At 33.9% G+C, this 18,595-nt stretch overlaps 1 protein-coding gene across 2 annotated transcripts in view; it reads right to left on the bottom strand.

The window, feature by feature from the left end:
* Positions 1 to 18,595, bottom strand: part of LOC118198726 (protein O-mannosyl-transferase Tmtc3-like) — a 268,461-nt gene that overhangs the window by 171,258 nt on the left and 78,608 nt on the right. For both annotated transcript variants that reach the window (XM_085821740.1, XM_085821741.1), the window contains exons 5-6: positions 12,177 to 12,276; positions 1,355 to 1,470 (exon numbers count right to left, since the gene is read on the bottom strand). In XM_085821740.1, the coding sequence (XP_085677866.1) occupies positions 1,355 to 1,470; positions 12,177 to 12,276 (216 nt within the window). The remainder of the gene's footprint in view (positions 1 to 1,354; positions 1,471 to 12,176; positions 12,277 to 18,595) is intronic.

Below are 18,595 nucleotides of genomic sequence, written 5' to 3'. Positions count from 1 at the left end.
GACACACTTTGTGCACCTATCATATGCTTCGCTATTTAGAATGACTGTCACAAGTCATTTATTCTACTATACTACGTTTTTGCTGTTCTGGAAAAAAGCACATGAACTTTTTATTGAATTTTACAGCTGTTTCTTTTAATGTGTATATATAATGTAATTATTTAGAAATTGGTGATACAGCAAGAAACAGCAAGATAGCAGAAAGGAAACAGCAGAGAGAATGAGACATGTCCATGAAACATACGCAATACCTGGTTAAATATGATTTAGTTTTGGTTGCTCTTTGTTTCGATTTGTTAACTTAAAATTTTGGTTCACAAATTTTACATTATTATTGATTGAAACGTTACTTAAATATCTACGTCACCAACATTATATACAAATCATGTAAGTAACATTAATTTTGAAATGAATCAATTTGGAATGATTTATTATCAGAAATTTTTATTTTTAGGACAGAAAACTGAAGTAACCAAACTATAAAGCAGAAATAAAGGTCTACTACAAATTAAAATTAGTAATTTGATTTACACACACACATATATGTATGTATATATCCTCGCAAGTAAGTACTATACATCTATACTGAAATAGTCGCAGACAGTTTTGAATTAGTTTTATTTACACTATCCAATGAAATTTAAGCACAATATATTTTTTATATTACTTAATTTATACTTAAAACCGTTTCATATTGTATCACATGCAAAATTTCACTACTTGTCCCACTTTTGATCTATTAGGTAATTGTATGGTTCTGTCTTCGTAAGAAACGGACTAGGGTATTTAAAAAAAAAATAAATAAAAATAAAAATAAAAACTCCCGAGAAGTAATATCTGACTACATGAATGCCGTACTTCGTAGGAAGTAGAAGCAGCTTTACATGTTTATGCGTAAAATCCACTTTGTAGTTGATTTTTTGTAAGAGATCTATGTCTCTATGCTAAACAAGTCACAAGTTACAACCAGTGGTACTTAAACGTACATGCGCAAAAGTTTCTCGAGTATTGTTATTAGTTATGTAAATATCTAGAAACGTATAAAAATTTCCATCGATGATCCAATATTTTACAATGAGACTTTAATGATTCCATATTTTGTAAAGTCATTAACTTTAATTCGGAAGCAGGAGAGATGAAAAAAATGCAACGCCCTCGCCGGGAATCTAACCGCGGACCTTAAGAATACGCGCCCAGCGTGCAGACCACCACACCACGAAGGCATGCCAAGAAGGCGGGAGAAATACCTTATAATTTGATTGCGACTTGAAGGATTGTGTGTTTTATCTAAACCTTTTATATACATGTCCAAAACGAGTTATTATTTCATACAAAATTTAAAATAGTGTCTTACCTTGTGCAGAATGAAAACGTCGTAGACGCAGCAGATGCCCACGACGGTGATACCCTGCTCCTTGGAAAATGTAGCTAAAGCGACGAAAAGTAAACTACAGCCGAACCAGAACCAATCTATAAAAGGACAAAAATAATCATCCGAGATTTAGATTGAGAATAAAACACAAAAGACTGCTATAAATGAAATACAGGTGTCCGTAATTTAATCACCGGATAACAAAATTAAATTGCAACGTAATTTTTTGAAGTATGAGGGAATGTTTTATATCGATATAATCTTTAGTTCAAGGAATTTCATTTACTCTAATTTTTGGAAATGGCAACGCAGAATTTGTTTGTTTATAGATATAATGACGCAATGTATAGAAAAAGTGAAGTGCATTCTTTGATTAAGGGAAACGAAATCTCCTAAAAGAGTTTAAAGGCGATTCAGACATAAATTTAATAAACCTCCACCAACGGAACAATAAATCAAAAGATATTTAAGACAATTTCGAGAAACCGAACGTGTTTCGCACAAAGAGTAGGTTGGCCAAGCATCAGTGATGAAATGTTTCCTCCATATTCGAGATGTATTTGTGTGCAGTCGCAGTAAATCGATTCACCATCCAGCCAACAAACTGGAATTCCCAGGTCGAGTGTTCATAAAGTTGTTCATGATCGGTTCAAACTGATTCAGTATAAATTGCAGATAAACAAATCAAACCGTTAGTAAGGAATTTTTTTTAGAGACAATCTTGACCGCATCAGTAATGAGGATGAGTTTTTGAGGAGAGATTTGTGTAACAGAAACCCCTCATTTTGTAAGAGGAATTGAGCGAGGTAGCCCTTACGTTAATGTCTGATGAGCATTAATTCATAATAAAGCGATTGGTCCCTTCTTTTCTCGGGGTCATAAATTAATTTGGATGATTATTTTTATATGCTGAGATTGTTTACCGTAATTAGAAGAAATGCAGCCAAAAGTTTTTTTCCAACAGGATGAGGCCGCCTGTCGTTGGGCTACACATGTATATGTGATGCTTGATGAAACATTCCCATATCGTTAGAGTGGTAGAGCATTTGTTCCAATTTTGTAGACCAATTTCATGCCCACTCCATTCACCACCGCACACCACTAGACTTCTTTTTTGGACAACCAAGTTTCTGCTGCAGAGATACACAGCATCGAATAACTAAAAACTCGAATCGCCGTAGAAACAGCTACTGTGACTCCGCAAATGTTTAATAACCTCTGGAGAGAAATCGAAAACAGACTTTATTTTTTCCGAGCAACTAATGGTGCTCATGTTGAAGTATATTAATATAAAATTCTCTGAAGTGCTAAGTAAACCTCAGTCAGTCTTTTCCTCTATCTCTCATTCTGTATTATGTAAAATACATCTTTACTCGGTGAATAAATTATAAACACTCCGTATGCCAGGATATTCAAGGTAACATATTGGAAGAATAATCTCCTCGGTTATTAGACACGACATTCTAAATGCTTAAATAAGGTCATAAGTTAACGATCTGTCCTCTTCCACCAGAGCACACCTTGACCTTATATAATTAATGATTGGTTTCTTTTTATTCTTCTGCAGGAACATTTTAGTCCATTAAAGACTTATGCGCAAAACCATTTTGAACACTATGTTAATTTAAGCGATCGCTTAGAGGTGCCAAGGTAAGGAGGTATCTACAAAGTTGTTGGTACCTCCTTATCTAAATGTGTAAACAAAGGGTGTTTACACATTTTTAGAACGATTTCCAGGCCATTCCATTAATGTTGAAAATGTAAATGGTGCTTTTTTAAAATTTTCGATTTGGTAAACATTTTTTCCCCGGATCATTAGTCTGCATATTGATTTCTATGATAGAAGGGCTATCTGCAAAATTTCCAGGGGTATTGATTTCCATTCCTTTTCCACTACTTTCGACAGTCCATCAATTGTGGTAGGTTTCCGCTTAGAAAGAGCTCTTTTCGAGAGAATGCATGCTCAGTACTTCATAAGTGAAACGTCAGAGAATTTTGCAGGAATATGCTAAAAAAGATATATATGCAAAATCTATATCAATCTTTATCTTTTCAAGGACTGAGTGCTATTTTTCAAAGTATGAATAACTAAAGAAAGACAAACAAAGAAACAAAAGAAAGACAAACAAAGCTATTTTTCAAAGTATGACTAATTTTCAAAGTTTGTCTTGATGAAGTTTCACTCTTTGAAAATCATTCGGAAAAGAAGTGGAATTTCTTTGAAGAATATTGGACATGAAACTTGCTCTACACAAGTTACAGTTACAGTTAAAGAAATTAAATAATGAAGAATCTGCATGAATGTGTATGCATGTTTCTCTCCTTATGAGAAAACGACGGTACCTAGAGCCATAAAAGTTTGAGTAACGTAGCCCTCCACCTGAATATGAGCACCTAGAAGTCCGAATTTGGTATTTTGGATTTGTTTTATTGTCTGTTTCATATTTTTTATTTAAAAAAACTCAACGATTTCAAAGCAAGCTGTGGAAAAACTGTAGAGCATAAATTATTTTTACCTTCAGCGCGGTAAACTGCCTATCTGAAATTCTACTAAAGTATGCTGTTTTTAAATATTTTCAGTACGAAGCGGCGTTAGCTCAAATGCTCTCGAAACATGTATGCGTCTGTAAATGAAAACATGGCCCGTTTGGGCGTAATATAAAATGTGAAAACTTTCAGATTTTACATTTTTATATTTATCTGATAAATATCCACAGATACAGATGTATGTGTCTACTTGAAGAATATATTGCAATCTAAAATTTAGCTTAAATATTATCTTCTTGAGTGCGACACATACACTGCCTCGGCTCTGGTTATGTGAAGCATAAATTTAAACAATGAAACATAGATTAATCATAAATTATATACAGTTTTCTTCCTAGGACAATAGCAACCATAAGCGCGAACACGCATGTACAATTTAGACTGGTGCATATACTAAAGGGTGATACATAAGTCGCGCCTATAAAACTTGTGGAAATTACAAACTGGACTATTAATGTCAAATTATTTCAATAGGTGACTGTTACAAGTAGGAAAGCTCTTGAAATTTCGGTTGTAGTTCATGTAGTTAGTTTTAAAACCTCTTCATTTGGTATAAAATGGAGATGAGATTTTTCCTAAGCGCAGGAAATTTTTATGATTGAGCATTTTTTCATTTGTGTTTCATCAAAAAACATTAGTGTTTTTGAGGAATGCATGTCTTTTAAATAATAGTCTCATTATGACATTTTTTCATGCTTTCCCTAATAGCATTTGGCCCTCTAGGTATAGCATTTGTCATTAGGTATAGCATACACTGGGTATATATACTTCTAAGTATAGCATACACAATGCATAGGAAGAGTGTATAATTATTCTCATATTTAATTCTTTAGTGAAAACGCCATACATCTTATAAAATACCTAAGTATGCCATAAAATATTCATACACTGCCAGTAATTTATAGATTATATATAAAAAATAAATATAAGCAAAATTTACACAGGTATTAAATATATATGGGCATGTTAAAGTTGATAGCATGATGTAATTCAATAAAGACCCATATACTGCAACAAAAACTTGTAATAGCTATAGCTAGAAATTTTGCTATAGCGTTTCTACTATATATAATCAAATATTGGTGAAGAGATCTAGTCTCAAGAAGCTAAGAAATTTCTTCTCTCTGGAAGGAAAAGGGTATTAGAAATCCTTCTCGTATCCCCCAGAATGCCCATAACCTCCAAATAATAGTAAATCCCTCCAGGCACACTTTTTTGCTAGTTTGATATAAGCAGTTTAAAAATTCGGCTAAAAAAGAGAGGGAAAGACTTTCTGTTTGGCCGATGCAGTTTCTGGATACAAAATTACGTCATTAGCCGGAATCCACTTACCGGATTATCACTGCGTCTCGTCCAAAATTTGCATATTTTATAACACGTGACAGGTATTAGTTCTTGAGTGTTGTGTCCAACGGAGATTGTGAAAGCATAAACCTGATCCTCTTCTTAACGGGATTGAAACTCCAAAAGATTTATTTAAGAACTTTCCAGGGATTGTTTATATATTACTTTATTTCTCTCATGGAATATATTCTCAGATGCTGGGATTTCTTTACATGGCGCAGTGAAGAGAATGTACCGTGGAATGCTATTGCAATGTCTCACTATTTTGTCAAGTATAAAACTTCTCTTTCCATTACACGAAAAAAACGTTACCTGATGTAAAAGCAATTTGCTAAGGCAAGTTAAAATTTCTGGAACTGATATTTTAAAATGTATTTCCTCTCTAAATGTTTATGATAACTTTTTTCCCGTCTCTATTTAAAACGAGATGAGAAATTTCTTAAAGAAAAGCTTTAAAAGCTTTTATATAAATACTCTGTTAATTTAGTTAATCCACATTTTTAGCTATAAATAAATAATCTGTTCGACCCTATAAACTTCTGAACTAAATAAATATATAAAGGATTAAAATAAATTTAAGAAATGGATAAAAAAATAGATTGGAAAAATGCAGGTCTGAAATCGTTTTAAATAAAATGTGTCAGGCACACTCTGAATAAAATATATCATGCGTATTGTACATCGAATGAACAATGTGTGTTATTAATAATATCTGAAAAAAAGTGAAGTTGCGTTACCTACTAGTCAATTTTAAAAACGAAATACTATAATAATATTTACTCTTCATTACATAAGATGGACATAAGCAATTTTTCTATTTAAACAAATTACATACTGAATACGATTTGTTTCCGTAATACGTATGTGACTAAAATTCTGAAGAGCTACTACAGTGTACAAGTCAAAAGGGACAAAGCGATTTTCTTATAGAGTTTTAAGCTGGTTCCCAGCTTCCTCAAAGGATGTTCCTCAAGACAGATTTATCTGCCTTAATGTCTCCTGAATGTCTGCTTTCGACTCATTAAAACTACAAGTTAAATAAATTAAAATAAATAAACAATAAATTAGGATTAATGTGTTATTTTAATGTCATTTTTATGAGAAAATGAAGTAACTTTTGCACATTTGAAATACATGTCGCATTCAATGATTTTAGTACAACTAAAAATAGATATAACGCCTAGAAAGAGAGCACGCTTATCGCACATAATAGTCATACATCCATGACTGCAAAAAATATTGCTTCCATGCTTGGTGTTGAAAAGTGAACATTTCCCGAATTCTGAGAATATGCCTTGAAACTAGATCATTTTCCGCATGAAAGAAAGACGAATGTGGAAGGAAAATGAAAACAACTCCAAAATCTGAACGGTTCTTACTTCGAAACTGCATTCTTAATCCAACGGAAACTTACGAAAGACCTTTGAAAGAGATCTATTGTCTACTGGTATTAATAATGCTCTTTCAAATTTTCGGCGTAGAGTTCTCACTGCTGATCAAAAGGCGGAAAAGCCAATTAAAAAGCAACTTTTGACGGATTAAATGAAGTAAAAGTGATTATTGTTGGGCAAAAAGTACAAATCTTTGAATGACCAGAAAAATATCATTTTCAGTGACAAGACTCGTATATTACATATCTAAGGTTACATAACTAAGGTTGTTAGACGTTGCAAGGGTTAATCATAAATCTCAATATCAAACAAACCGTAAAATGTCTTTAAAAACAAATGCTTTGGAATTTTTTCATTGCAGATGGGATTGGAAGTCTAGTCCTATTGACGAAATGACGAATTCATCGAAGTATATAGAAATTTTGAAACAAGGATTGTGCCATTGTTAAAAGCATTTGCAGCGACATTTCAACATGCCACAATTCGAAATCTGTCAGAAGGTTCATGACGGAAAATAAATTCATTGTGTTAAATTGGCCTGGAAATTCACCAGACTTAAATATGATCGAAAACTTGCAGCACATTCTCAGGGGTCATCTTAGAAAAACATTAGAAAAATGGATTATACGACAAAAGAGTGAATGATTAAGGATGCTGTAAAAGTGTGGTTCTATGATAAAGAAATAGAAAATATAAACACAAAACTAGTAAAACTCAATCCCTAAGAGCATTCTAGAGGTCATTTTTGCTAAGGGAGGATATATTTCCTATTAATTTTATTATTATCACTGTATATGAAGGTACGTGTACATTAATTATCAAAAACGCCACTTTGTCCCAATTAGGTTGCACGCTATAGTAGTTATAAGATATTATAAAGCACCAAAATAGCATGCGAAGTTTGCAATCTCCCATATAAGCAAAAATAAGCACAGATACATCTCAGAGGAAATTTCATCATGTTTTCAGTACAAGAGATACCTTTTTTTCCAAGCCATAATCAAATCTTTCAGAAGTTTGAAAATATTAAAATGCAATGGATTTCTGATGTTATTATTTAATACACCATACAATGTCTGAGATAAAATTGCAAACTTTCTTTCTACACATATCCTGTTGTCAATTATACTGTAAAATAGTACTTAAATTGCTTCATATTACGATATTAATTTGATTTTTTTACATATTTTGTATTACATTGTACAAATTAATGCTGTCGGAATTTGACTAAAATTATTAATATTTTATCATATATATATATATAGATAGATAGATAGATAGATATAGATATATATATGTTGTATGATCTAAATTCACTTAGTGCGAAATCGAGTTATTCTACTACTTGCGCAATTGCTGCAAAGTAAGTTAATAATAATTTATTTACTAAATAATATTGATTATATTATAATCAATATTATTTAGTAAATTTAGTAAATATTATTTAGTAAATATACAGATAATATAATCAATATTATTAATTAATAAATTAATATTAGTAAATAAATTATTATGTATATATATATGTATATAAAACTGCGTATCTTGCACTACGAGAAGCATTTCGATATTAGAGATATTCCTGAATCTCTCGTTACCAATTTCCAAGCATAGCCGAGCGCAAGACTTCATAGAGCATATTTTCAGGCGATGCAGCATAAACACATGATCATGAGATGGCACAGCGTTAGTGTCAACGTTCTGGCGAACGAAGCAGCAAAATTGGCAATAATTTGTCATGAAGGAAAAATTTTAGATGGGTCTCGGCCGAAATCTCATTTCAGTCGTAAATTTCTACAGAAACAACTATGGGAAGATGAATGGCAATTCGAAGAAACTGGGAAATGTCTATATTATCTCCTTCCACAAGTTAATACAGAACAAGCTTATTTTAATCGCCATATAAACAGGCCATGGCCCCTTCCCCACATAGGTCCAGGAAAGAAATATTGTATTTTTAGATATATAAATATGTGGGGAAAAGGGTAAGCCAAATCAATTCCTCAGCAGTTGTTCGCCAACAAGTAAATATCATATAAGGCTTCCAGAAACCAATATTTGCGAATATATCAATTATGCAATAAAAAATAAACAATTAAGCAAAAAAATAGACGCGATTATGAACTACCTCTCAAGTACAGGAGAGAAAACATGTGGACCAAACTAAATAGAAAACTGTATTATGTATTCAAAGTCAGCAGACTAATAATAGTTCTGTATTGTTAAATAATTGATGATTAGATAAGAGTTTCATATCTTGCACAAAAGAACTTTATGTAAAGAATTTCTGCATAAAGGCATGTTGCAGAGAGTAACTTTACATTGCATTATCTAGCTTCACATAATTGAAATTTTAATGAAACAGTTTCTATACAGATAGACTTTGGGTAAAGGAACAACAAAAAAAAAAGAATTATGGAGAGTATAGAACTTTAGGTAAGATAAAAAAAACTTTGCATAAAATTTTACATTAAAGAAATTTTGCATTAACTATCCTTTCAGATATTATGCACAAATATTTTGTACCAAGTGTATATTTGATTCAGACCACACATAATCATCCAGGATTCGTAAAAACAAATTTTTATAAGTTCGAAAGGCAACCTTCTTCCAAATCATCGAGAATGAGTAAGGCACCAACTGTTCTAAATTTTTCATAGATGCATAAAACATCAACTCCAAAACATTTTTCAAGATACTTTGTAAGTCTCTTGCTGGGTCTTGCGGTAATGAGTAATGTAAATACACTCATGTCCATAAATTAAGGATAATGCAAAATCAGGCAAAAGAAGAGTTAGAAGCAAACCAAATTTGACTTATTTCTAAAGCTTATTTATTAAACAAAAGGTAAAGAGCAAAAAAAGATGCTATATGTTTGATATTAGTAAAAAAATTAGCGATTTTTTCTCCCTGGAGCAAATTACAAAAAACCTATTTACAAAAAACCAATATTACATGGTTGGTATGATTGTTAATACATTGTATGTCTCCCAGACGATGCAATACAGTCCGTACAACGCCTAGGCATGCTGAGTATCAAATTATCGATCTAATCTTGGGGGATATAACACCACTCAAAAAGCAATGATCTCCGAAGTTCCGGTAGACATGTAGGAGGAGGTTGACTGGCTGCACCTCGTCGGCCAAGCATGTCCCACACGTGCTCTACTGAATTCAAGTCTTGTGAGAATGCTGGCTAGTCTATACGGGTGATATCCTATGATTGAAGGCATTCGCTTACGATGTTTGCACGGTGAAGACGGGCGTTGTCATCCATAAACACAAATTGCGCGCCCATGGCGCCCCGAAACAAACCTACATGTTGTTCCAGAATGATGTCCCGATAGATTTGGCTTGTCATGCTTCCAATTTGAACATGCAGGTCAGTTCTGGAACCCAGAATAATTCCACCCGAAACGAGCACTCCTGTACCACCGTAACGGTGTCGTTCAATGATGTTTTCTTGGTGGTAACGAGTACCTGGAGCTCTCCATATGAAAGGTCCGACGAGAATCAGACTGCAAGCTAAACCTGGACTCGTCAGAAAGCATCACACAAGCCCACTGCTGCGGTGTCCACAATGCATGCTCTCTACTCCAGGCTAACCGCAGGCGACAGTGAGTTGCAGTAAGTGGAACGCATCTGACAGGTCTGCGAGCATATAGACTAATCTGTCCTAAGCGTCTGTACACGGTCTGCCTTGAAATTGTCGTACCAGTGGCTGAAGAGAGCTGACGAGACAGGTCAGAGGCTGTGCTCCACCTGTTTCTTTTGGCAGTAACTGCCAAATACAGGTCCTCATTCGGCGTTGTAACTCTGGGGCGACCTGTGCTGTAACGTCTACTCACATTACCGTCATCTTGGAATCGTTGCCAAAGCCTGGAGATGACACTCTGGGCAATTCCAAGTTCGCCTGATACTTCCAGTTGGGTACGCCCACATTACAGACGGCCGATAATTCTACCACGTAAAAAATCATCCAAATGCGTCCTTTGTGTCATAACTATTCGGTTATTGCACTGAAATGCTTATAAAGCGCCTGCGAACAATTTTACTTCTGTGCCTGTATTCCTTATATATCACTCTCTTACACTTTCGTCATTGTGACGTACCATTGGTGTCATCTGGTTACTTCCTGAAATTTGCATATGATTCTTGAAGATGTATGTAGTGATTTTACAGGTCATATATTTATTTTAGAGTTCGATTTCCGAGTGACTCCGAATTATCCTTAATTTATGGACATGAGTGTAGTTAGTGCGAATAAATTATACCCACATTAACTATGGATAAACGTTGGATGTACTTTGTACTTCTACACTGTGTGTACTTGATTCGAGATTGGTATTTTTTGCCTCATTTCACAATGCTTTACTCTTTTTTTAAGAAAATTTCATGAATATCCGTTTCGTTTGTTAAATATAAGCATATTCTTGAGATTGGTACCGTAAGAATATCCTGTATTAATTGCTACAGTAGCAAATGATTCTAATAAATAAAATTGTGTGTACTTCTTATCATAAGGGAAACCCATAACAAATTTGAAATTTGCGCGAAATATATGCCATGCTATAGATATGCAAATGATTAACATTTCACAGTTTGCGTACATTACAGGCAAGAATAACGAGACCGCGAAACAATATGAAAATGCAGACTGGAAATGCATTCCTAAACTACGTTTATTTTTATTTTTTCCTTTTCGTTTTTGGGAAAGGCCGCACTAAAGATTGTATTATGCTTTGCTTAAAAAGGGACTCACACCAGCACGTTTCAGAATTCGATCGCAGGTGAATCATAGCCTTCCAGGACTGCGGATTATCATACCACGCCAGTAAAATAAAATGACTCTTGCCGGAATTTGCAAACAGACGATTTCAGCAAGGACACACACAGCCAGCGAGATGCAGGATCTCAACGGCCACTATTATTTAATGGCCAAGATGATAGAGATTTTCCCCGTATCACAATTAGGGATAGTGCAGCCGTATCACTTACCCCAGATCAATAGATTGGGTATGTTGCACAGTAACAAGCATCCGCGCGAATTGCGCAACGTGCTACATACACAACGCCACGGATGATCATTACTCAGCAAAACGACCAATACTTCAGCTTTTTTTTTTGTCACTATAGCATAGGAATATGATGGAGAGGTTTAATATGATGGGGCGTTCAGTGTGATGCACACGGACGCATACATGGACATCATCTTTTCTGACTAATCCGTTTTTGCTTACAGCAGCATGATGGCCGTTTCCGTGTGTAGAGTACGTTTGTTACCCCTTTGCGTCTATATTTTATCTCTCACTTTATTTTACAACCTTTCTGCTTTTTATATATGTTCAGATTGTCTTCACGTAAGCATACAATTACTGAATAAAACTTCAAACTGTAAATACTGCTGTAGTGTTAAGTATTAAATCTGTTTATTAAGTAGAAAGTAAACAATATCCGATAGTTTACAACTCTTCGAAAAAAGAATTTATGTTACTTAACTCGAAACGGATAAATAACTTCACCTGTAGAGTTCCGTTTGAAAGCTGCTGAAGCATAACTAAGGAATGCCAACAGATAAAAGAAAGAAGAAAGAATTTCAGCCCGTCCCACAACTCCCGTCACCTGCAAGAAAAGTAAGTTATATGTATATTTTATATGACATGTAAAATAGCAATCAAACCATTCAAATACATTTTCATGCATTACTTAATATTGTGGAAATAATACGTGGTAAATACTAGGCAAGCGTTAGGACAATTGCTATCCGTGTGGTGGTAATGGAAACAGCTTTATCATCAAAACCGAGTTTCAAATCCATTGTAAGGAGTGAACATTTGTGATTATCGTGTCTACGTAGAGTAAAGTCATGTAAAATTTGTCGGAAAGAAAGTTCTTTAGAGAGAATGGTGGTGGGGAAACTTGGTAAATGAACTTGATAATATAATCTCCAGAAATAGTTTGGTAAACAACAAGTAAGTTATTAATTAAAATTTGTACTAGCTTCTTTGGTGCCTAAATTGTCGAAAAAAATATACCCATTCTCCCCCCCCCCCTCCGGTTCAACTAAAATTGTTAACTGGTTGCCTTAAGTTCAAGAATTACTCCTAATGTATATATTCTAAAAGAAATTTCGTAAAAATGAAGTAATACATTAATTTGTTTCTGTTAGCTGAACATTGTAACGTTTCTGTTAGCTGAACACTGTAACATGTATAAATATACAACAAAATAATTCTAAATGCTAATTTTATCATAAACTTGAGAGTGAAGTGCGCGATTTTAAAGTGCGTACCTGCTTTAAATTTGCATTTGCTATAAACAAAGAAAAAACACTGTTTTAGTATTTATACTTGTTTCCGTTGGTTTTCAAATGATTTCTGAAGCATTATTTGACTGCGTACTCACAAAAGAGAATGTTGAGTATTGTTATTATGCAAATTGTACAGCTGTTTACTGACTCTTATAAAACATGGTTACAGATATTCCATTGAGTATTCATGTATTCTCTCTCTGCAAAATAATCAGAAAATAAGCTTCCCTAAAGTTTAAAAATGAATACGTCCAAGCAGTGATTCTCGTACGTTTTTTTGTGCAGGGTCTCAGACTAATGAAGCAATAATAGTCTATTTCTTCAAACAAACGGGAATGTCTAACATTTTTATGGTTCTGAAGATCATAGCACGTGGAAAGGTAGACTGAACAGTGACGATAGCGATGACTTGAAAGTATAAAAGACGGCGCAGAAAACCATTTCCAGCAACACTAAACGATTTGAAGCAACAGGAGAGACAGTTGCAGAGTAGCAGTTGACAGCAACAAGAGAGAACGAGATTCAAGATACAAGAAGTAGAAATGAAGATACCTTATCAGATTTTGTGACAGTATGATATCTGGTATTTATATTAGCTTTGCAACCTATCACTAGATGTTTATTAAGTTTCTTCTATTCCGTTATTTAACCATTTATTTTTGTTATGTTCCGTTATTTAACGTTCGTTTGTTGTTGAACTGGCCTATTCCTTCATAGCCATATGGCAGTCTTCGCTTGCTAGGTGGGCTGGGGGGCCAGTGCTTAGAACTAACTACCTTATTAGCTATTGCAAATGTTAATGTCAATATGTCATTACATTGCAATGTAGGTTTCCTTTAAATAAATAATATTCTGATAGTTACCGATAGTTTATTCAGGAATCCTTTTCATTCGTTCTGTTTTTACTGTAACAGCGCTCTCTGAAAATTAAATTATTCGCATAATTTACCGCTCTCAATATTCGTACAGTAAAATTAGTAAAAAAAAAAAAAGAAATGCGGACACAACATGACTTCCTTGTAAGGCCTATTAAATTATACACATTTTTTGCTGCATTTCATTTAAATTTATTTCCTCGAATTATTCCAACCGATCTGTCAAGACAAGTTGAAAATGACATCAAAAATTACAAATTTTGAAGTTAAATATCCTGAGGAATTTTTGTCGTACGAGAGTCAAACTTCTTACGGTTTTATTTTTTCATAACGAGTATAAATCTTTCCCAGTCATATGTATAGGGAAACGGGGAACAGCATTAAAAGTTAGATAATGTTACTTGCCGAAAAGTATATTTTCTTTAATTTTACATTGGCAATACGGGAATATTTTCGTCATTTAAAACACTTCTGCAATTGGAAGGATTTGACTACAACCAACGATTGCGAAAATAAAGGCCGGGTAAGGACTTTTAAGCCGGGTAAAGCGGGTAGACATATATATATATATATATGGTAGGCTGTTTGAAAAGTTCCTGATCTAACAAAGGAAAAAGATACCTTTTTCTCTAAACGTACCTTTATTTTTCGACATAGTCTCCCTGCAAGTCTATACATTTCTTCCAACGATGCTCTCCTCCTTTTAACTCGCTCAAATAATATGTGGAATCTTTCTCTGTAATGGCTCCTCATTTAACGAAAATCGTTGTCCTCCAAGTGCTTCTTTTAGCTTACGGGAAAAAAAAAGTCACTTGGTGCCGTGTCTGGCGAATAGGGCGTGTGTTCAAGTAGTTCAAATCGTAATTCATGGATTTTCACCATTGCAACCGCTGAGGTGTAAGATGGAGCATTGCCTTGGTGAAACAATTTTTTTTTTTTCAATTTTTGCAAATGTAGCCGTCTTTCCGTATTTCTGCCTTCATCTTTTTAAATAGCGTTGCATAGTATGCTCTGGTAATGGTTTTTCCTTTTGAATATTTTCCTTTTCAATATAATCTATTCAAACAGTCCCATGACTGTCCCAGAAAACTATTGCCATCACTTTCACAGCACAAGGAACAGTTTTTGCCATTTTTGGAGCCGATTCTCCCTTTGCTGTCCACTGCGTTGACTGTGTTTTTGCTTCTGGGCTGTAATGATGAATCCAGGTTTCATCTGTAGTGATTAATAGTCGTAAACATTGAGATTTATTGCGCCAACAGAACGATGCAAATATTCATTCGGACACGTTTTCGGTCCAAAGGGAGCAAACGCGACACCTCAATGAGCAGCCAGCTTGCAAATATCCATATCTTGGTTTAATATGTGACAAACACGTTCTTGCACATGCTAATGGTTTCTGCTATCTCTCTAACCTTGATTCGATGGTCATCAACATCATTTGGTGGATTTTAGCGAAGTTTTCTTCATTGGTTGCAGTTTTTGGCCATCCTGAACGTTCATCGTCATCCAAGTTGGTACGGCCAAGTTTAAATTCAGTTGCCCATAATTTCACAGTAGTAAATGATGGTGCAGAGTCCCCGTACACTGTGTCTAACTCCTCTTTAATCTGAGTAGGCGTATAACCTTTCAAAAATAAACATCTAATGATAGCACGATATTCGATTTTGTTTTCCATTTTTGCAGAAACAACCACATCAACTCACAAAAGTAATTGTCAAAACAAAACCTTCGCGTTCAAAATAGCTGAAATTTTGATTCGTCGTTATCAAGTGATGTCGAAACAAGTACCTCCATTTCGACTGACTTGAGTTGCCGTCTACAAATTGAGGTCCGAAACTTTTCAGACAGCCTACATATACATTCGGTACTAGCGATTACAATAAAAAGGACACAATTAGATGTTTTAGCTGTCTCATATGCAAAACTATAACGTTTTACGTCCATGCCAAAACATCGTCCAAATGGATTCGGCAACGGTCAAAATGGATATTTCTGTTGAAATATGATACTCGAAATTTTTCGCGAATACAATAATTCCTTTACTTCACACAAGGAAGCATAAAGGGAAAACTACACGAGTAAATACGACACTTGACTACATATTATCTCTTGCAGATTGCCGTGGACAGCCATATGATAATGAAAACAACTGAAAGATGAGGAACATGGAATAAAGCAAGTTTTCTTCAAGAAAACTCAAAAGCTCGTTACCTACTTTGTTCTTCCCATATCATGAATTTGGTTATGATGCAATTAAATTTTCAAAATATGCATTCAGGTGGGGCAAAGATTGTTAAGTTTATTTTCTACATCTCTGGCGCCCTGAGATATTCTGTGTGCATTTGAGGCTAAATCTCTCTATGAGCGGCACAGATATAAGTGCATTAAATTCTATTCTGCATGTTGCAATCATTTGTGCATCGTTATTTTAGTATATCCACAAAATCGAAATTAAACATATTTTCTTAAATGTGTCAATTGCAATGAAAATTTGTTTATGCATATGAGTGTCTATAGACCCAAATCACGCAGTTTTCCAAAGCTAAATCTAGTTAACAAAAATTATTTGCAATCTTCAGTGAAATAAGTGTTTAATTAAGAGGTATTTCTGTAATAACAGGAGAAAGACATAGCAAGTTGATATAGTTTATAAAGCAAGTAGACGTAGCATGTTGATAACTACGCCTTTTGAAGTAAATGTTTATGACAATAATTGTAAAATTTAGAGAAAAATTTTAATAAAATTTTTAAAATGTTAAAAACAATTTTAAGGTATAATTTGTAAGTTTTAAATTTCTAAAATGTATGATAAATTGAAGTTCATGTTTGATACGTTTTAAAATTCTACATGTTGAAATAGTTAAATGTGTTGTTATTTTGAACTAAGTGAAAACATACTAGATATCTCACATTTCTTTTACCGAACATATTATGTACTATAGTCAATATTATAGTGCAGCTTTATTGTCTTTAATACATTTGCACTCTGTTAATTATGAAAACCCATATTATTTTAAAAATAGGTAGTATAAAAAAATTACGTAAGTACTCAGAATTTGTTTTTGAAATGCAAGGTATGACAAAACTGTTCAGTCAATATGTTCATAAATAAAACACAGTAAATCAGTAACTTTATATTTTTTAACTAAAATTCGTTGCTTGAAATGCATCGTTGACGGCGATTCTATGGTCTCTAACATCACGGACAAAATCTTCTTTCGATATCCCATGGAAAACCCTCGTCACTTGGTTTTGAATGTTTGAAATATCTGAAAGGTCGTTCTTTCTTTTTAGGACTCTTTCAAGAGCGGGAACAGAAAGAAATTTGCTAGAGTAATATTCGTATTTCCTCATTTTATTCCTTTTTATTACTAATCTTATCGCTCGAAAAATCGAGAGGGAAAAATTATGCGAATAACTTTATTTCCGAAGTATACGGTTACAGTAAAAACATAATAAATAAAAGGAATTCAGGGACAAACTGCAGGTAACTATCACAATATTACTTATTTAAAAGGAGCCTACAGTCCAATAAAAATACATAATTGTGTTAAGATTACAATATCTAATAAAATATCTTCATTTTATTCTTCCTTGTAACTTAAATCTCGCCCTTCTATTGTTGTCAAACCTTAAATTATACATAAATTAATAATTAAAAGTAAATGTGCAACTGACTCGGCGAAATCATAGGTTGAATGTCCGTTGTTTAAGTTGAATGTCATTCGTCCTTAGAAGGGAAAGGTTAGGCGTGATCTTCGCAGATAGTTTGCAAGGGCTGCTCCATTTTCAGTCAACCCTAACAAGGATGTATTACCAAAACTTGAATGTATTACGAAACCAAACAGAATAAAAACCGCAGTAAACTCGCAGTTTAATAATTGATTTTTAATTATTTTTCTGATAATATTTTCACCGTAAACCTGATTAACTAAAAATGGTTTGTTGAGTAGATAGACTTGTCAGGAGACGTATGTCTCTTCACTTGCTTCGGGAACATACTGTATCCTGAATATGAACAGTGAGCTTACTAAAGCTCTGTTCCAGATTGCGTGGAATAGACGACACAAGCAGGAAAGGTATACGAAGCCCTTTATTCTCTATTACTTTACAGATACTCCCGAACTTCGGGATACAGAGACCTACCACTTGTGGTCTGAACTTGAAAATATAAAACTATTAACTAAAACGCTAACTAAAAGCTGACTTTGAATTAGTATACAAATGCCTAGCACTAAGACTGGCCTTTATTTAAAAGAGTACGTATGTAGTACTCCAAGCTGCTGAAACTACAATACGTTTTCAACTATCAAGAGGGCTAAGCCTCTGGCCTTAAAGGCAAACAGCAACCGAATGAAAAACTCGTAAGCCTGCAGTGGCAAGCGGCTCGCTTCCTAAATCTCCTTCTCTCTCTCACTATTGGCAAAAAGCCACAACTTAAATACTTGGGCGTTAGCAAGACAATTTGCATAAACAAGTTAAAGCATTTAATTCTGGCCGGAAGTAGAAAATAAAAAGTGATAGTACAGTTTTAAAATAAAATAAACGTTAGTAAAACTTAGGATCCTTACAGACTTAATCAGCTTATAATACTACCAGAAGAAAAGAAAAGGGGGGAAAAGCAACTTTATTAAACTAGAAATTAAACTTTGTAACCACTTTAATAAATTTAAGTTGGATGACTATACTTTAATAGTTAATTATGAGATTATCCGAACATTCACATACTTATCTCGCTTCGCGACATTTGTTG

Source organism: Stegodyphus dumicola, chromosome 8, assembly GCF_044657685.1.
Source record: "Stegodyphus dumicola isolate Sdum_Otavi_A_Nest chromosome 8, ASM4465768v1".
Lineage (NCBI taxonomy): Eukaryota > Metazoa > Arthropoda > Arachnida > Araneae > Eresidae > Stegodyphus > Stegodyphus dumicola.
Note: the sequence above shows the minus strand (reverse complement) of the source record. Positions and strands in the feature narration are given on the sequence as shown.